Genomic DNA, 21,112 nt, shown 5'->3' with positions numbered 1-21,112 from the left:
TGTGGATGCTGGAGAGTCTGGATGTTTTTTGTAGTGAGTTTCTCATCCAAGGTTGACAGATCACGTGTGCCTTGTCCTCCACCTGTATTCTTCTTTTTCTTGTAGTCTGTTAGTATTTTTCACTTTATCAACTTTGATTCCAAACTGACACGTGTTGAAATGATATTCACGTCCACATCACTTTGTATTTATTTATTTATGTAGACTGTCATTTTTGGAAAGCTGTGCCTCTTCTGGCTTCCTCCTTGAGCCTCAGACACAGACTACAGTCAGACTTTAACATTATCTTTTGCTGTCGAGGTGCAGGCTTCTGTCTTTTTCTGTCTCCACCGGGAGGTAAATGTATCTCCTTATACAGAGAAACTGGGGTCGGGCAGTATGCAGATAATATGGAAACTGTTTGCACAAGACTGTTGCCTCAGAATAACTCCGATTTACTAACATTATTACTAACTTGCGTGTGGTGGTGAACAAGATAGGCCGTACACACGTTTCATAAATCTGACTGTGGTTTTGCAAACTAATTTTTTCACAGGGTAAGTTTGATAAAACTTGGCTGAAACTGGATCAAACAGTAGGATTGAAAGCAGACATGCGAGTTATTCAAAAGAATTAAGGTGTTGCAATGCCCTGTCAAAGGCAATGACTCAGCCTGACTGAAATGCTCAAAAACCATAATAAACTGAAACAATGTCTCAAACAAGAGGGAGGAAGTTTTTTCCATAAGAGCTCAGGATTGTGGAGTCACGATTGCAATGCAAGCCCACATTTATAGAGAAACAGACATAGAGGTTACTTTGCGGTTTGAAATGAACAATGGTGAGTTGCTCAGTTCTACAATGAAACAGTCATGCATAAAACTGGAGAAAAGCCCCTTTGGGAATGTGGTGAGATTTTTGTCCTTTCCAGCTTGGAAGCAGCAACAAGGAGATGAGATTGTGCAGCCAACAATGCATGTCTTGGATAAAAGTTAGAGGAAGAAGCAAAAACATCACTTTCAATCACATTTTGAAAAATCTGTTGTGTGACCGCAGCGGTTTTACTGGTATGCCACCATTACAGCAGATTTAACCGTTAAGGTTACATGTTATATGGGTGTTGCTGTGTTACAGAGCTTAGATGTGGGCGTTATCTTGACTGTAGCTTGTGGCAGCATAGATAGAACGACAGAAAATATTTAGATGTGTTTGTTTGTTTCTTTTTTTAAACAGTTTATGAACTATGACAGTGTGATCCTGACCGTTACGCTTCTGGCACACATCAAACTGTTGCATGGTTAGAGGCTGCATCGCTAATGCAAAAACGTCTTTATGTTTTCAGAAACCAGCTTATGAAATGCAACAGTGTGATTGTGAATGGGTACACAGACATTAGAACATTATTTAAATTGTATTTATATAGCACCAAATCATATCAACAGGGCACTTTCTGCTGTAAGGTAAAGACCCCACAATAATACAGACAGACAGCAAGCCCTTGGCAACAGTGGGAAGGAAAACTCCCTTTTGACAGGAAGAAATCTCTGGCAGAACCAGACTGGCTGGAGGAAGACGAGACAAAAAAGAGAGCAGCAGATTAAGAAGAGAGATTAATAATAAGTAATGAGTAAATGCAGAGTACCCACATATTGAGTAAAAAAAGTTCCCACTTCTTTAAAGCATAGTCACAACCGGATCACTGGAATACTCTGGAAGAGTATGGAAAGTATAAACATTTCATATTTAGTCGATGTAACATGGTAAAAACAGTGAAAGCGTCGATCTGCAGCTTAGTGCAGCCGCTACGCACGAAGCTGCGGGGGAGAGGGAGGAGGAGGAGGAGACAGCGATTGCTCTATTTCTGACGTCAGAATCTTGCCGCAGAGATAAGCCGCGAGGCTTAATATTAACTACAATGTTCCTTCTTTCAAAAAGAGCGACAGCGCGCCAAGGGATTGTCGAGCTGATGAACAGAGACGCTTTGCGAGACGCATTCCAAACACTTTTCTCGTTCTGCGCACCGACTCTGGCGCAGTGCACGAAACAGAGCCCAAACTATGAGCTGAGCAGATAAGAGCTGTGGTGGAGGAATTGGCCAGCGGTCGTGTAAACGCACAAACGGAAGATGGGAACGGCGGGCGAGGATCTGCTCGTGACACTCCAGATACTACCCGGTTTCTTTTCCAACTGCCTCTTCCTTGCCCTGTACGACTCGGTGGTTCTGCTGAAGCGCGTCGTTTCGCTGCTCAGCTCTCGGTCCGCCGGCTGCGGAGAGTGGCGCCGCATGCTGACCTCGGCGGGACTGCGCTCCATCTGGAACAGCTTCCTCCTGGACGCCTACAAGCAGGTAAACTTTTTATTTGGGTAGGGTCTAAGTGCTTCGAGTGCCTCGATGCAGTGACGTCATTCAAGTGCACTCCAAAGTGGTGTAAAAGACAGGAAGTGTTTCTTAGCGTCTGCTCGCTCACCTGCCTACACGGCCGTGTGCACGAACGTTTGCGGCACGCCCTCGGAAAACTTGGTTTTTCATTGTCTTCGCGCAGATGGAGCAGAACTTGTTTTTCGCGTTTGGAGCTGTGCGTGTGTGTGCGTGCGCGCGGAACAATACAGTTTACACAAAGGGCTGGCCAGAACGAGAAGCGTTACAGAATCGCGTGACCAAATAGTTAATGTTTTATCACTACAATACTGTGTAACACGAGTATTATCAGAGCAAATACAGGTTATCACGTTAATCGCGTTGGATAGAAACTGGTTCATGTGGAGGTGCAGCAGATGGCCCCCGTCCTCACAGCTGTGTAACTTTCTGCTGTCAGGAGGCTGCTGCTACAAATTCGCTGCTAATGTTTCAAAAAGCTGATTTTGTTACGTCCTGGTGATACTGTGGCGTTTATACTACAGAGATATGTGGATACATCACAACCTGCAAAATGAAACAACATCTGTCGTTCAGCTGCTCTGATCAGACAAAATTACCAGAAGACAAATATTTTACCCACAAATTGTGTTTTTGTTTTGTTTTGTTGTTTGTTTGTTTTTTGGGGGGGACTCCATAGTGCCCAGTGTCTCACCAGTGCCTCCTGTGAAACTAGAGTGGGAGTCTTTGATTATATAAGAAGTTCTCTGCATATTAATTTATATTACAGTTATTAATAAGCTCACACTATAACAACAGCTCTTGTCTAAAACTGGTTTAGCAAAAAAGTTCTGCTGGAAAATCATTAGTTACTGTATTAACTATTCGTATATGTCTATATGTCTATACACAAGTGTGTGTGTGTGTGTGATAGCCGGACTATAGTGTGTGTCCCTTGGCTTTGTGCCTTGGACCCACTCTTTTAGCACAACAGCCTGGGCCTGTGGGTATGTAGGGGCCCCTTCTCATGTTAGCACACATCAAAAAAACGTTGTATCTGAAATGAACTGTGCACTTTTCAAAGTGTACAACTTATTGTGCTATTGTAATGTAAAGTATGACAGAGGCTTAGCGAGGACCCAGGTTCCTCTATGCGTCCACTGTGCTATTAGTTAAAAAAGAAGCCACTGACAAATCTCTGGGGATTAACATGTTCTGTTAAGCCTCCGCACAGCTGTGGCACATCCAGGTACCACGGCTGTGTGCAGTTTTCCTTTCAGGCCTTCGTTTACGATTACGCAGTCTACGCCTGACTGGCATCTGTCAGCGTTTCTGTGAACTGTAAAATGTTCAGGAATCTCCTTTAAATCTTACGAATAAGGAATTAATAAAACGTACATGTGGATACTGCACAGCACGACAGCTCCAGCCTGAACGTCATGATTGAGGAGTTCCTATTGGCAGTATTCATTCTGGGAAATATGTCACAAGAGATTAACTTTGGGTCTGTCTCCGTACCCACATTTTCCATCTTGTAACTGCCAAAGGCCCACTATAAGACCTCGAAGCCTGTTTTACCTCCAAGCAGTTCTTGGCAGATATGCCGCATGGTTCGTTCCTGCAGTAAAGACAAAAAAAGTACTTTTCCTGTGCCAAAGCAAGAACCCAGTACGCAAACATCACAGTCTGTCTATCTGTCTGCCTACATGTTTCTTTCAATGTTATTACGTAAAAACTGACAGGCCAAACTTGGAGAGAATGTGGTGTGCAGCACGCAGGGATCGGGGTCGGCATAGTGCACGTGGTCCAAGGAGCTCTTCAGAGAAGCTTCCTCGGATGAGAGGTGAAACGTCTTCAAGCAACTTAAAAAAGTCCACATATGTATTTTAGCTTGATGACAGTATAACAAACTGGGCTGCACGATTTTGCATAAAATAAGAATCACGATTTTTTGGCTTAGAATTGAGATCACGATTCTCTCACGATTTTCTTTTCCAGTATAAATATTTATTGCGCTTATTAACTGCACATCAACTTCGTAACAGTTGAGACTGAACATAAAAACAATTCCGTCTCCACCGTTGCTCGACGCTGCGTGTACAGAGCAGGTGGTGCAACAATAGAAAAATAGTTGCGGGACGGCACTGTGTAGCGTTTGTCTAGGGTGTTGATCATTTTCCTAAATCCCTCGTTTTGCACAGTGTTGATGGAGCCATATCTTTGGTTAGGTTATAAGTGATGGCCTCCGTGATTTCTTTGTGCCTGCGGGAGGTCGACGGGTATAGGGAAGCGCTGTATAAGGTTCCCGTTATTGATGTTTGGGTGGTTGACCGGGACGGATTTTCTCCTGTCACTTTCTTGGCCTTTACAGCTTCGTCATCTCTCACGTGCTCTCCGTTGTTTTTTTCCTGCTAATTTTAGCAGCCAGCTGGCTTCTGTATCACGTGGTATAAGGCTCCGCCCTTGTCATTTGTTGAGCAGGAAGAGTGAGCGCTTGTTTTCATGCAGATTACGTCCCGGATCAAAATGCGGTACAATCGTCACCTTTAATTATTAAGTAACGCGTTACAGTAACTACGTTATTATTGTGGTAACGAGCACAGTAACTAGTTATTATGCCAAAATCAGGAACGCGTTAACTGTTACTGGGATTTAGATAGGCTCGTTACTCGTTACTTCGTGTGGTGGCATCACGGAGCTTCCACAGATTCAGTAACATTAGCAAGTGGTGGAGGCAGCAGGTGGATGAGGGAAAGGGGAGGCAGAAGGAGGAGAGACCCGAGGCGTCCTTACTGAACCATCAGAGCTGAACAGGTGATGGAGAAACAGGTTTACCTTTTAGGTGACATGGATGAGTTGAAGTTATGAACTGCTTCTGAGAGACAAATAACACCAGGATCCTTTTCTAAGTAGCTGACAGCTGGTAACTGTGCAGGGGCGGGTCTAGCAAAGTTTTGCCAGGGGGGGCAGGTAGGGCATTAACAGGGAGAGGGGGGCACAAAGAAATACTTTTCTTTCTTATTCTCATTTAAAATATCTCGCTTTTAATAAATAATTATCTGAATCTTACAACAAACGATTGATAGATTGATCAAAGCACCACGACTGTGCTGGATGTAAAAGGCGCACATGACGCTGTGACGTAGGCTAGAATCATGGCAGCGGTCAACGACGGTCCAGGCGTGGGACTTCTCTCGTGGAAATATGCACATTATCTTTTCCTTTCCCTAGTAACTAGTTACTTTGAAAGTAACGAGTAACTTGAAGTAACTGAGTTACTTTTGATAGAAGTAACTAGTAATGTAACTAAGTTACTAATTTTAACACTGGACATACTGGATTCATTTTGAGAAAAGTGTTCTGTGTAATACATTACTTTTTTTGAGTTACAACCCCAACACTGGTCACAACAAAGTGGGGAAATGAGCTCACAGCAGGCGATTAATCTGCACGAATGTTGATTTGCTACTGACAGATGGGAGGAACTCTCAAAGCAAAGCCAATGAGAATCAATAAGCAATATCAATAATGGAATTGGAATCACCAAATTCCTATTTTAATTTTCTTTGTTCACTTACTCAGCAGTTTTAAAGTGTTTATTTATTCATCTTTCTTTATCCATCCATCCATCTTCATCCGCTTACCTGGGGCCGGGTCACGGGGGCAGCAGCCTAAGCAAAGAGGCCCAGACCTCCCTCTCCCCAGCCACCTCCTCCAGCTTATCCGGGGGAACACCAAGGCGAGAGATATAATCTCTCCAGCGTGTCCTGGGTCTGCCCCGGGGCCTCCTCCCAGTGGGACATGCCTGGAACACCTCAGCTGGCTCCTTTCTATGTGGAGCAGCAGCGGCTCTACTCTGAGCCCCTCCCGGATGGCCGAACTTCTCTCTAAGGGAGAGGCCAGCCACCCTTCGGAGGAAGCTCATTTCTGCCGCTTGTATTTGCGATCTCGTTCTTTCGGTCGCTACCCACAGCTCGTGGCCATAGGTGAGGGTCGACCGGTAAATTGAGAGCTTCACTTTTACACTCAGCTCTCTCTTCACCACAGCAGAGGTGCAGCGTCCACATCACTGCAGCCGCTGCACCAATCCGTCTGTCAATCTCCGGCTCCCTTCTCCCATCACTCGCGAACAAGACCCCGAGATACTTAAACTCCTCCACTTGGGCCGGGAACTCGTACCGGGCACTCCGCATTTTTCTTTATTTGTGTATATTAGCTTATTTAGTTGTATTTACTCAAAATTACTTCTGTAATTTTCTTTCTTACAGGCCAGTGGGTGCAAAGTCGACTCTTTGACTTGTTTTAAATCACAGCCTCCTATTTTCAATACCAATGCAGAAATGCCTAATCATAGGCAGATATATATATATATATGTATATATGTATATATGTATATGTATGTGGGTGTGTGTGTGTTGTAGACATAATTATAACATACTGTCAAATCTAAATCAACCCCATACTGAAATTCCAGCACAATGCCAGATGCTTTGCAATAGCAACAGTTAAACTACACCAGGCCCAATATGCCAAAACAGCAGAAATGCAAATCCCAGTTCTCCTTCTTCTTCATGTGCACACAGTCTACATTAAGTGTTCGTCTCTATTTTACCTCTTTAGGTGAAACTTGGCTGTGAGGCACCCAATTCCAAAGTGGTGAAGGTACCTGATGGCCCTCGGTGGAGCAGCACCATCAGAATCCAAAATGGGGGTGAGTGCAGACTTCTGGATTTTGAGTCATCAGATCGCCCCCTGGTGGTCAACTTTGGCTCAGCCACCTGACCCCCCTTCATCAGCCACCTGCCGGCTTTCCGGCAGTTAGTGGAAGACTTCAGCGATGTGGCTGATTTCCTGTTAGTGTACATTGATGAGGCTCATCCATCTGATGGCTGGGTGGCCCCTCCCATGGGTTCTTGCTCCTTCAGTTTCCGGAAACACCAGAACCTGGAGGAAAGGATGGGAGCGGCACGTCAACTCACTGAGCACTTTTCTTTGCCGCCGCAGTGTCAACTAGTTGCTGACTGCATGGACAATAATGCTAATGTGGCTTACGGTGTGTCCAACGAACGGGTGTGTATAGTGCAACAAAAAAAGATTGCTTACCTGGGGGGCAAAGGGCCATTTTTTTACAATCTGAAGGATGTGCGCCAGTGGCTGGAACAGAGTTATGGTAGACGGTAGGAGGATTAAAAGTGCCTTTTTAAAATTTTGAAAACAGAGATTATTTGGTTTTGTAAGAATGTGTTGTGATGGTATTCTTTACCATAAAGCTGTAACAAAGGGTCCCTTTTACCAAAAAAGGGGGGGAAAGGGCAAAGGCAAGAGACAACTCAACCAGCATCTTAATCAAGTTAACCTCACCCTCCTCACCTCAAGCCTTACCTCCTGAACTAAAGTCAAGTCTTTTCCATACAAATATTGTGCATAAACGTGCGTATTTATTTCAGATTTTGTCCGAATTACTTACTGTCAGCAGATCAGACATGCGACCCTCCCGTCCCCAGACAGCTGACAAGAGCAGTGAAACAACAACAGCAGTAGCTGGGATGACGTTATTCCAGCTACACACAGAGAGGAAAGATGCTGAGTTTTAGTATTTCTTAGTTTGGTAAAAATGTTATTACATCTCACCTGATGAATGTGTTATTGAGACTGAATCTCTAGAAGACTGTGAGTCAACTGCTTTGAAAACCTTGAGATAACAGCCACATTAAATCTAGTAAATCTAATTTGATAATGAGCACTGAACGCAATCCAAAATATGACGTGTAGGCACAGTGAATAAGTACATACACAGATTATTGTTCAAAGCATCGGATCACGACTGCACATGTACTTTGCATGTAGACACAGACTGATGTGAGCCTTGTAAAAATCACATTTAAAGTTGATTTGCATGGTTTGCAAAGGAAGAAGCACTTTTGTTGACTTTATGACCAGATCTTTTTCCAGGAGGTTCCATGGGCTGGACTGCATGGAAAACTCTAGGCAGACGCTCAGGGGGATGATGGGTATTACCAAGTGCAAAATTTATTGTCAGTAAGTGAAGCGTGTATCTTTCCGAATGTTGTGTACTGAATGTTCGATGGTTTGGCCAAGTCTTGTAAAGTGATGGTTTGGTTAAACTCTTATGCCACGAGTAAACTGCTGTGGGTTAAGGTTAGGTTGCATCTAGCTACATGCTCAACATTCACAATTTCACATGTAACTGGAAGGCATTACCTTTCAAACCAAGTCTTTGCTTTTGGCTCTTTGTTATAAGATATCCATTTAGATATGTAATAAAGATGAACAGTTCAATAAAGCGGTACTAGTAAACCTAACCCTAGCCCCATACTTCTCATTGGTGGCTCTGTGGATGTTAATAGACCTGCTGTTGCATCTATGTCACTTCCTTTAAACACTCTGAGAAAAGGCTTAAAAGGGTGATCAACTTTTGGTTGAGCATTTCATTTGAAGTTAAATAAATAACTGGCAGTATTAATGGAAATGCATCAGACTTTGAGCACATTACAAACGTGGATAAAATGACTGTTATCAAGCTATTACTCTGACAACAGGGGAGATGCACTGGGAGCCTTTAGCTGTGTGTGCCTATAAACAAATCAGTCACCTAAGCTTTGTTCATGAACTATCAAGTGATCCGCACCTTCGGTCAAAAGTACACCCCCTAACTAACAGAAGAGCTCTGTTTTTGTTTTTTAATTAATATCTTTTCAAATATTCATTGATAAAATACAATTTCTTCACATTAGCACAAATGTTTTGTTTTAGAGTCAGATCTCTCCTGCATACAGCTCTCTCTCTCATGTCTTGTGAAGAATTCATTTCATGAAGATTTCATTTGTAAATGCATATTTAACAGCTAAATGTAGATGTAATTTCAGATTTAAATTCATATTTCTCAAAATATGAACAGTGGAAGTTCAGTAGCTGTTCGGGTGATTCTTTTCAAATGAAAGCTCCTTCGAACAGATGCTTTGTTCTGGTCACAGTGACAAAGGTGTGCAAATGAAAACCTTTGACGAAAGAGTCCACAGCTCAGTCTCTGGTTGGATAGAGAGCAGCACCTGGTCAACGTGACGCAGATCCAAAGCATCTGTTTTCATTGTCACTTTGCTAATGTCTCAATGACTGATATCAATAGCTCTATTTTCCATTCTCTTTACTGTACTTTGCCATTATTTGAAGCGTAATGTATATTTTTATATGTCGAAGGAAAAATAAGTGGAAAATAAACATGAATGTGTTTGTGTGGAATTCTTTTATATGTTGTCTCTGCACCCAGTGCACAAAAAAGTCCTTTGCTTCAGCATTTCAAATAAACAGTATAATGTGTTTACTGCAAAACTTCAAAAAATAGAGTAGTTTACATCCAGGGATCGAAGATGCATCCATCACTTTCCTCTTATCCTCGTCAGGGTCGGGGGGTGGGGAGCATGTCCCAGGCAGGCTACACCCTGGACGGGTCGCCAGTCTGTCCCAGGGGTGGATCGAAATTCTCCTTTTCCAGAAATCCAGAAAGGACATTTTATAATGTTTTATTTACTTTCAGTGGGACTTTTTTTTACTCTCCAAAAATAAATATGAATTATGAACTCGTACTGTGAAGCTGGCCATGCAGATAAATAACTGCAGGAGCCATTTAAAAAGTCCACACACCAAGAAAGTTGTTAGACAGAGGGGATTTTTTTCAAACTTCTATTTCCTAATTTATTGAGGAATCTTAGCAAACGTATTAACTAAAACTAAAAAGTAGATGTGTGATATGTTGGTAACATGCAGCAGGTTTGCAAAATGAGGTGAAATCTTGCGGACACTCACCTGATCTACTAAAGCACAATCTTGAGAAGTTATTGATCCACGTTCTTCAAAACACTGTGTGCAAATCAACCTCTAATATTCTCTTCTGATGATAATGAGTCCCTCTCAACATCAAAAGTACAGCTTCATTTGTACAGCTGTCGTCAGCAGCCTAAAGTAATAATTATAAGAAATGCTTTCATATAACAGCTGCTCCACCACATACTGCAGTTCTGGTTTTGTAGGTCAGGTACAACACTGACACCATGAGGTCAAGTGGGGTCATGTACAAACCTGGTTGTTTTATTTTTGTTTGATAAGAACATTTTCTTAATCTTTGTCATTTCACCATCTGACAGAAGTTTATTTCTTATAAAGGATGTTTTACACCTATAGATGAGCACAGCCAGGTGTCAAGAATTAGGAGTTTGGTTGTTTCTGCTCTTGATTCACTTAAAGCTTGTGTGGTGAACATACAAACCTGACAAGCACACATTGTTTGGGCCTTTTAAGAATGTTGTTAGCATGTTTGGATAAATGTCAAAGACTTCAAAGACCGGGCTCTAGGCGTCAAGGTCAAGGTTCTTTATTTGTCACATGCATAGTTATACAAGTATAACACACAGTGAAATGTAGCCTGACACGCTCCTCGACATGTGCAAAAAAATTGGGGGGGGTGTAGAGGAAAAACATTATATATATATATATATATATATATATATATATATATATATATATATATATACGTTGGGTGAATGTGCAGTAGTAGCAGCAAGCAGGTGAATTCTGTACATTAATATGAATAGATATCTGACTATTTTACAGGATAGACAATATAAACATATTTAAAATTAAAGGAATTGAAATGTACATTGTGCCTTGGTTTAGAGTGTCTGGAAGAGTCCTGTCTCAGTCAATTATAGATGATGTGAGAGGGCGGGTGTGTGTGTTTAGGGCACGGATGGCTTGGGGATAGAAGCTCCTCTTGAGTCTCTCTGTCCTTGCCCGGAAGATGCTGAACCTTCTACCAGATTGCAGAAGTTGGAACAGTTTGTAACAGCTGTTGGAACAGCGTGTGACAAAAGCTGCAGTCAAGACTAACTGCTTACAGTGAGCTTCTGTGTGTACACTCACATCTATTAAAGCACATCCTGGTTGAATCAAATATTAATGATCCTGTTTGTTCAGCTTCACTTATTCAGTATTATTTAGTAGCATCTCCTTATTTTCTTTTCTCATTTCATTGTATCTATAGTGACCCAAATATTCTGACGAAGCTTACATATAATGTCATAGAAGTCCAAATGAATATATACTGATTATATACAGGACATATTGTGTTTATATATTGGACACATTTATGGGCACACTGCTAAAAGAATGTGGTTGTATACGACTCATAGTTTTAGATTAAGATTCAGGCTTTCATGGTCCCGGGTCTTCTCTTGTTTTCTTGCTTTTTCTCCCTCATGTCTGTGTTGTTGCACACGTGTTTGTTTACAAACGTTCCCACATCCTTATTAGTTACCCACCTGTCAAAAATCAGCTGATTAACTCACCTGCTCCTCATTGGGTCGTTGTGGCAGCTATTTCTATTGGTATTCTATTGAACACGACACAAAGCCATCTTTGACAGGCACGTTAGAAGCATCTCAACCTACTGTGGCCTACTGTGGTTTTGTACAATCCATCAAATCCACCAAGTTTTTATCAGAAGCGATTTTGGTTGAAAAATGATGTCCTGGTTCAGCCAAAGAGGATAGATAACGTTTGTTGTACCAACTCTTTGTAGCTCGATCAAGTCTTAAGGACTGGCTCTGGCAGTGATTCTCCGTGGATTGTTTCCTCCAGCATGGTGGTAAATTGCCTCCTCTTGTTTGATGTTTGCCTTCATATGTTCTGCTTGGTTTTCATCTGGTCTCTGGTTGACTATAGAACTTACCTGCCTTGTCCCATGGCAGTTCTGTTCACTGCTAGACCCAGTCCTTGTTGTTCTTGCAGCTATCCACCTCACTCCAGTAGATACTACGCTTTGGATAAGCAGTAGAGAGTGAGCACTGACAGTCCTCTCCCTCTCAAGTACCCTCCCTGGACCTCAACCTCAGACTCTTCATTTATAGTAACGGAAGCTGATGAAGGCCTCAAGTATAGCAATGATTTAGAAATACCTTAGCTTTCTCTTATAATGAAGAATGCATTTCTTAAAAATATGACTGTTAGCATGTTGTATTTCCATAAAAGCAGAGGTTAAAGTGGACCGGCACAATCTGGAACAGCCTTCCAACACATTCAGGTAATGAGCAATTAAATCTGATAGGCAGGTGAATGCATACTACTATTGAATTAATTTTTCATGTGCTGCAGCTTAGCAGCCCTTCCAGTGATAGCACTGAGATACATCCTCTGTAAATAAGAAAGTAATGACATCCCACAGCTAGCTTACACGTCCAATGCACCCTTTGTTCTTCCCCCTTAGGTGCAGATATAAATAAATTTGAAGTCGGAGTATTTCAGCATTTAGCTAGTACTACAAAATAAGAGCAAACATAAGCAGAGTAACATTTTTTTAGAGCGTCAGGTAATTTCAAATGTAACTTTTCAAACATCTCAACAAATGCAGCCAGTTTGGCACAAAAAGTATCTGTTAGCCAATGTTTAATGCTGCTCGAAAAAAAAGTGCAACAGTGAGAGATGAAGAAAGACAGGACAGGACATTTACTGCAAGCTAAAGTAGTTAGTTTGCATTACTGTGGTGAAATGCACAGCGATGTACTGTGATGGGACTGGAGCAGGAGCAGGCTGTGGCGTTCATGGTCAATATTAAGTTACATCACGGATAACAGAAATCAATTTATACTTAAGGTAAAGACCAAGATGATCCAAATGTTACCTCTGGTAGTACCTTTATGCTCTCGGAAATCAGTCATAAACTCATGTAACATGTGGTTACATCTTGTTCAATTCACTTGCTTGAATCCACAAAGAGCAGTGAGACGGGAGTAACAGAAAACTGATCACAGCGTGAACACAAAACTCTGCTTAATCTCACAAAGAAGTTGTTAGGACTTAATAAATGTGACGGGTTTTGCCCCCATGCTGCACTGCATACCCAATGTTAAGGTTAAACAGGTAAAATGTTAAAAACAAGCGACCTATTCTCCAACGATATCTCCAAGAAGTTTCACCCTCAAAACAGTGATTAACCTGCAACACTGAAGACACCATGAAATAATAAATATGGAGTTTTCTGTGAGTTGAATATGATTCGACCTAAAGCCACAGTTGAGTATCTGTCAGCACATCGAGGGCTGATCACCTTTAGCGGGCCCGCCTTGAGACTTACTGGGTTGTAATTTTCCAAAGGCTCATATGTCTACAACATGTGGATATTGTACTGTGTACCTGTCTCACGGTCTCCTGGGGCCTGTACTGATAATTATAAGTTTTTCAGAGGAGAACTGCAAAAATGATTTGGTAAGCATACAGTTAAAGGTTTAGTGTCATCACTAATGATCGGTTAAACTGTGGGTTTTTTAGAGGTAACCAGAAGGTGTTAATTTTAGCTAATAGAAAAATTAAAGATAGATTCCTTGTCAAAAAAAGAAAATTACAGACAAAAATGACATGAATAAAAAAGTTTTTCGATGCCAGTAACTTCTTTCAGCATTGTTGTCATGACAATTTCAGTGTCAAAGAAATGAAACAAACAAAAAACCAAAACAAATATACAACATAGATGATGATTCACATAGAATGCTCAAAATGCGTTGTCTCCTTATTTTGCCAGGCACTTTCACAACCTCAGTCTCAGTTCTAATTTCCTATTCGTCAGAAGAATGTTAAATGCTTATTGACAGTGGACTCATCTCTGTGCTTGTCCTGCTAGACCTCAGTGCAGCGTTCGATACTGTCGACCATAATATCCTATTAGAGCGATTAGAACATGCTGTAGGTATTACAGGTACTGCACTGCAGTGGTTTGTATCATATCTATCTAATAGACTCCAGTTTGTGCATGTAAATGGAGAGTCCTCTTCACACACTGAGGTTAATTATGGAGTTCCACAGGGTTCAGTGCTAGGACCAATTCTGTTTACATTATACATGCTTCCCTTAGGCAGCATCATTAGAAGACATAGCATACATTTTCACTGCTATGCTGATGACACCCAGCTCTATCTGTCCATGAAGCCAGATAACACACACCAATGAGTTAAACTGCAGGAATGTCTTAAAGACATAAAGACCTGGATGGCCGCTAACTTTCTGCTTCTTAATTCAGATCAAACTGAGGTTATTGTACTCGGCCCTGAAAAGCTTAGAAATATGGTATCTAACCAGATTCTTACTCTGGATGGCATTACCTTGGCCTCCAGTAACGCTGTGAGGAACCTTGGAGTCATTTTTGACCAGGACATGTCCTTCAATGCACATATTAAACAAATATGTAAGACTGCTTTCTTCCATTTGCACAACATCTCTAAAGTTAGAAATATCCTGTCTCAGAGTGACGCTGAAAAACTAGTTCATGCATTTATTACTTCCAGACTGGACGACTGTAATTCATTATTATCAGGAAGTCCTAAAAACTCCCTGAAAAGCCTTCAGCTGATCCAAAATGCTGCAGCAAGAGTCCTGACAGGGACTAGAAAGAGAGCGTGTACATCACCCATACAAGGCCTTGTCTAAGAGGAATAGTGCTGTATTAGCCCCACAGAACAGTTTACTTGTGGTTCGTAAGACATTTGAAAGTAGAGGCAGAGCCTTCAGCTTTCATTTGAGGAGAAAAGCTAAAAGTTTTTATAGTTTTTAAACTGTTTTCCTCTAAGAAATAGTATGCCTGATTCTGTGATGAGATTTGTGGTAAATGTCAAAACGGTACAGTATTTTAGTGAAGACTAACGACAGTGAAAACTAACCATATTTACCCAACGAGTACAGTATAACGTCTGAAGAAAAAAAGTTTTATTTGTTATCAAACTGATGGAAAAAGGTTATGAAAAGTAACAATTGTGACAAAAATGTGATTTCTAAGAAAAAGACTGCACCTGGTGACTTAATGACAATGACAGGTAATGGAAACATAAAAGGACAATTGAGCAATGATTTATGGTCCCACAGAATTTGTCTTTCCAAACTTTGAAGGCCCATTCTTTTGTTGTCTCTTTGTCATAAATCTGATGTTGTTCTCTCCAAAAAACTTAAAATGAAACTAAACAAATCAGTACTGTCACCCAGAACAAGAAAGTCATGGTACAGAAGAAAGGGCACGTTGTATTTGTCGGACAGTAATTAAATATTCATGCAACTTTAGAAACATCTCTTTTTAGATTTCTAGGCTAACGATACATTTTATTCTTTATGAATAGCAATATGATTCTTCACATTCTCGTTAGAGTCTTTCTCCATGTAAATTAATAACAGTTAATAAATTTCTCATGAAATCTGTTGATAAACCATGTGTTTAGTCTGTACAATAGTGGTACTAAAAATTACAACTGTCATGGTATATGTACAATTTACTACCTACAAAGTACAACAGATAGCATGTAATAAAATATGTAAACAAATTTCTTCTTTTTTGACACAGTTGACTGCGATAGCAGATAGAATTCACACTTTCAACATTAGATTTATTTCTGTATACACATTTGTTAACAGTGTTGTAGTACTGCATTTGTCTTCTTCCTGACACCTCCATAAAAAAGAGAATGATACGCAATGAACCAACACACAATTTTGCAAAGAGAGAAGACCACCACTAGCTATGCGTCGATATTAGACCTTTTTCTTTTGCAGATTTTTCAGCAGTTTTCAGGGGCTCAGGGCAAGTCCCAATCTAATGATGACGTTTTGGCTTGTGCATTAAAGAGAACGTGGTCCAAGTCGAACACTGCATACTGGACTTGTGCTATACCATATGAATCAGGATGGCATGCATTTTACAATCACGTGTTTCTTACCGAGAGAACTGGCAAGCTCTCTCCACAAAGCTTCACTGTGTCAGCCAGACAATGAGAATAATTGTGTTCTGAGGTATGCCCTCTCCATTAGTTTATACACAGAAATCATTTTCTTTTCTTGCTGTTCTTTTGTTGGTTTCTCATTAGCCTGGAGCAAAAATAGTTAAGACACAGCACTTATTTATAAACCATAAAAATTGGTAATATTTTGATACAAGAGTCCTTTATTTTTACAACCATTGTGTGCCTGACCCCCTCTTGTTAAGCACTATGTTGTTTACATGCTGAAAAGGTGTAATTTTATGAGCCTTTTGTAATTAACAATTTCACAAAAAATTGTTTAATGCCAAGGATCACGTAGCTCTAAAAGTCACTTAGGAGAATGATGCTGTGAAGTATTTCTCTACCAATAATGTCTCTGACCAGATAGAAGAGTAAGGTCTCTAAAGTTGCTATTTAACCTTGTCATTAAGCTTTTGCTTAATAGTAAGTGTGCTTTATGTTACAGTACATATCATCAGTTCAACTACTCAGCACAGTATAAGAATTTTCAAGTTCCATATTATACCATCATTTGTCATAGCTCCTCACGAGGAAACTGATAAGTAAAAGTTCTCTTAGTGCTCTCTTTCTTCGCTCTCTCGTGTACACGAAAGTCTCACAGTCACACATAATACTCCTTATCCTTGTTTTTCTGTCTCTTGTTGCTGCCTTTCAAGCTTTGCTGTTTGTCCTTCATGACAGCGCCATTGCTCTGCACAGCCGAGTTGGTTATGTAGTTCCTGCTCTCGTCCACCTGGTAGGAGCCTTCATCCCTGTTCCTGTACTTATACATGGCATATAGAAGGATGAGGATGCACAGGGCAGCGGCCGCCACTATTCCGATGACCATCCCGGTGGTGCTGCTAGATTCGCGGACCACTTCCGAGGGCCCTGGAACTCGCCTGACGCCTGGCTCTGTGGGAAGTGCTGTGGGTATATTACGGAACATTGGGGAGGTTATTAATGGGCCCCTCAGCTTGGTGCTGTCTACCTCAAAGGATGTGGGCAATGGAAGCAACGCTAGGTCGGGCCGGGGTTTTAGCTCGCGGTTATTCGTTTTGCCAGCTGGCTGTTTGGAGGGTTGCGGTGGAGGCAGAGGTGGTGGTGGTGCGGCTCTGGTCGGCGGTTCGTGCTATGGCGATAGTGGTAGTCCTACTGCGTCTGGAGATGGAAGGTTTGTTACGTATAAAAGTCTTGGTTGCATTTGCTTTGTAGTCACCTTGAAAGCCTGACGTGGACAAGGTCTTATCTGTTACCAAGAAGAAGGTTGAGTAAAAATCTTCATCATCAGTAGGGTGGCAGCTTAGACTTGAACGCTTTCCCAGAGCCATACCCCGATATCACCAAGCCATCATCATCACAATCATCGCTGCCTCGGTCCGACAAGCAAGGTAGCCCCGCCTCAGTGGCCTTGGACAGGGACTCTTTGGTGGTCTCAAAATGGTGAGGAGTGGGTGGTGGGTTGAGGGAGTGGGAATGAAGGGTGTACAAGGAGCTACAGAGGGGTGCACTAATGGATCCTCAAGTATTTTGACGACTAACTCATCTCCTGGGGTTAGAGACACACATGTAGACACGTTAGAGGGCAACGTTTTATTAAGACAGTGCAATGCATTTGACACACCTGGACTCACAACACCTCATCTCAAATCAATGATCATGACTTGGCATATCGGTTTCTAATAAATCAGTCAAAAGTGATGCACATTTATCTTTGAATCCTGCTCTAAGTTCCAAAGGAAGTAAAAATGCATGACTTATCTATCTTTGTTTAACAAACTGAAGAACAAGTTATTTCTGCACCAAGAGCAGGTAGGTGCTGTTTGACGCATATACATAGAAGATACCGTTAATAATGTGTCCTCAAAGGTGATTTCTGTCAATGGAGAGAAATGATCCACTTACTAATAGGGATGGGTACCGGTATCCGGTGCCATGATGGCACCGGTTCTGACATAAACGGTAGTAACCAGACCAAAAAGCAGCGCACATTTCGGTGCTTTATTTCGGTGCTTTTTTTTCCCTGAGACGTCACACACTTTAGATTCTAGCCAATCATTTTACCTTTGCAAGCGTAGTAGGCGGGCCCAGGTACGTACGTTCTTTTAGAGCAGAGCTACAGATTAAAAATGCCCAAGGCGAAGCGGTCAAAGTCTGTCTGTACTTCACAGCAAACGATGCAAACTCAGCACCCTGCAACAAGTGCTTTAAGGTGATACTGTGCAAAGGAGGTAACACCTCGAATCTGATGAAACACCTGGCGATGTATAGCGTTTTGTTAAAAGCCGAGAAATGCGCCGTATTTGATAGCTTGAGTGCGGGTGTGGTGCCTGTTATCAGACCCGGAGTTAGCAACATCTCCCAAGAATCCGAAGAGGAGAGTCCTGGCCCCTAGCCCTGCCAGTGTAGCAGAAATGATGAGGATGATGATGCAGCAGCAGCCGTTCTTCTCTGCGTGAGTAGCTTAATGTTGTTGGTGTGTAATTTACGTTGAGTAGGCTAACCACGTTATTACATTAATGCATGTAAGGTGAACTAGCAAACATCATCATAGCTACATGCGGCTGTCTTCTTGTTTGATGGCAGATACTCCCTTCACCCTGGCCAAAAAGGCTAAAATGACCAAAGAAAAAGTGGAAAACAGTTAAACATGAGAGGTTTTTGGACAAAGTTTGTGTTTTTTCCATTGTTTAAGCACCGATTCGAGCACTGTTTAAGCACCGGTATCGGATAAAACCTAAACGATACCCATCCCTACTTACTAACCACATTTAACAAACTCTCCGGTCCTCAGATGTAATCCATTACATTTTGTCATGCTAAATTGTGCTAAATGCAAATTACTTAAATCATATTTAGTTGAGTCGTTTTATAAGATACAGTTTTTTCCTAAAGAAAGTAAGGTAAACTGATATATCAAGCCAAAATCATTTTATCGCACATGCAATAAAAATAATTTTGATAAAACAGATGATGCCACTATATTTCCTCCTGAAAACATTGGGAAAGGCTGAAAAATCTAAATAAAAACACAGTACAATGATTTGCAAATTATTTATAGTATATTAAAATATTCACTTTGAATTTTATGCACTTCAAGATTGGAAAAGTTGTTGAACAACAACAAAAAACGAAACAAAAACACCTAATCAGGTTATCAAGTAACATATGACTGTGTATGTAAATGACTGTCTTGGGCCCACACTCATTTGAAATAAATGCAAAGTGGAAAACTGTGCTCTGGCCTGACTGCTTAACAGTTCTTTTTGGAGAGAGAGGCCATCTAGCTTGTTATCAAGCACAGCTAAAAGCCAGCATTTGTGATTGTGCAGGCATTGGCATTGGTTACTCGCACTGTAAACATGTTTACAAGGTATGGCATCAACCAGGCAATATTTATTACAGGAAGTCTTGCTTATTTCAACAAGTCAGTGACCACACACCTTGCACGTTTTGACATGGTGTACCAATTTTCAAGAACGAGCTGATGAAGCTCGGCTACAAAGTGGGGTGAGGATCAGTGAGCAGACCTGAGGTATTTAAACTAACCTGAGGTGTTAGTATTAGAAAGAAGAAGGAAAATGCCAGTTTAAACTGTTTGTTTGTTTGTTTTTCATTGTTGTTGTTGCAAATCATTGCATTCTGTTTGTAGTTACATTTCATACAGCATCCCAACATTTGCAGAATTGAATTTGTACAAAAATAGGACTGATAATATTTTACACTTTGTATAAAAGAGTTTGATGTACTTATCATAGTCTGTAATCTAAAGCTGGCAACAGTCGGAGTAAACATCGAAAATGCGACTGTTACACTGACATAAAAAGTCTCCATGCAGTAGAGCACCTGTATACAGTTGTTGATGCACATACCAAATTAGATGTCAACTAAAAGCAGCAAGTATGCAACTCACAAATAATCACAAACACAACATCCACAAGCACAAAATTTAAGATGATCATTTCTATAAAACATATCCAGGGTTAAGAGATGCAGTTTGCAAGATTTTAAAACCAAAACCTGTCCTTAAGATCATTAGCTTCTAAAAAGTGTTACTACTGTATATATATTACATACACATATTCACCACTAATCAGTTATTTCTTTGGATGAGTAGTAGTACAATACCTGCATTTTAAAAGTCATTTTAAATTTATTAACGCTTATTCTGCATGAAAGTATTCTACAACCGCGAGGATATTAACCAAAAAGGGAAATTTACACTAATGTGAACCTAATGCTTTGACTCTATCCAGACGTGAGAAGTAATAAAGTATACCATTTTGTTACTGTACTTGAGTATTTATTCCTCTGAAACATTTCTGAACACTTTCCACATTTTCAAAACAGGCTTGTTACTTTTTGTTTAAGATATCTGAAGGGTTTTACTTCATCAAACAAACTGGTGTGAGCCTAAACCGTTAATGAAAGGCAGTCTTTCATGTCACGTCATGTTATGTCAGTTAGACTAAGTGTGTGTGTGTGTGTGTGTGTGTGTGTGTGTGTGTGTGTGTGTGTGTGTGTGTGTGTGTTGCATGTTAACAAGTATAAGTGGCTTTTACGGGGCATCAAAATAACAATCCAATATGGCTACATATAAAAGGCTGTTGTCATAGTTTAATTTACTTATATCCCTAAAGGATATATATCGAAAGGTTTCTGAGAGCAAGTGCCGGCATAACAGCTGATCGATACTGTAATGCAGAATAAGAAACGAATAAACTCTTTAAAATGACTAAGATAGGATAACCTTTATTAATGCCACACGTGGGAAATTTGAAAGAGCCAGTAAGCTACTAATACGGATGGAAGAAAGCAGCTAATTCCGAGTATATTAATGTAAAATGTCACCTTGCCAGTAGTCTGACACACCTAAAATGAAACATTGGGAAAAGCCTCACATTTTACAAACTGCATCTTTGAAAATCAGTGCAAGGAGAAAACGTACAGACTGGATATCGTCAACTTAC

The 21,112-nt window shown here is 40.9% G+C and overlaps 2 protein-coding genes across 6 annotated transcripts in view; one reads left to right on the top strand and one right to left on the bottom strand.

Annotated features, from left to right (window-relative positions):
- The first annotated feature begins 1,864 nt into the window (after window positions 1–1,864).
- Window positions 1,865–9,579, top strand: dio2 (iodothyronine deiodinase 2). The gene is made up of 2 exons (XM_086274546.1): window positions 1,865–2,325; window positions 6,955–9,579. The coding sequence occupies exons 1-2, from the start codon at window positions 2,104–2,106 to the stop codon at window positions 7,513–7,515; spliced, it is 783 nt and encodes a 260-aa protein (XP_086130672.1). The 5' UTR covers window positions 1,865–2,103; the 3' UTR covers window positions 7,516–9,579.
- A 6,128-nt stretch (window positions 9,580–15,707) lies between these two features.
- Window positions 15,708–21,112, bottom strand: part of nrxn3a (neurexin 3a) — a 208,138-nt gene continuing 202,733 nt past the window's right edge. For 2 of the 5 annotated variants that reach the window (XM_086274119.1, XM_086274120.1), the window contains exon 24: window positions 15,708–17,069. In XM_086274119.1, the coding sequence (XP_086130245.1) occupies window positions 16,765–17,069 (305 nt within the window). In that variant the 3' untranslated portion in view covers window positions 15,708–16,764. Of the gene's footprint in view, window positions 17,070–17,551; window positions 17,692–17,720; window positions 21,108–21,112 lie in introns of those variants that run through there. The other 3 variants (XR_015126338.1, XR_015126339.1, XM_086274121.1) reach the window with 2 other exon arrangements.

Source organism: Aulonocara sp. 'chitande type north' Nkhata Bay, linkage group LG19, assembly GCF_057382095.1.
Source record: "Aulonocara sp. 'chitande type north' Nkhata Bay isolate Kocher_YH1m ecotype deep benthic linkage group LG19, A_spYH_male_GT1.1, whole genome shotgun sequence".
NCBI lineage: Eukaryota > Metazoa > Chordata > Actinopteri > Cichliformes > Cichlidae > Aulonocara > Aulonocara sp. 'chitande type north' Nkhata Bay.
The sequence above is the reverse complement of the archived record's forward strand: the minus strand, read 5'-3'. Positions and strand labels throughout refer to the sequence as shown.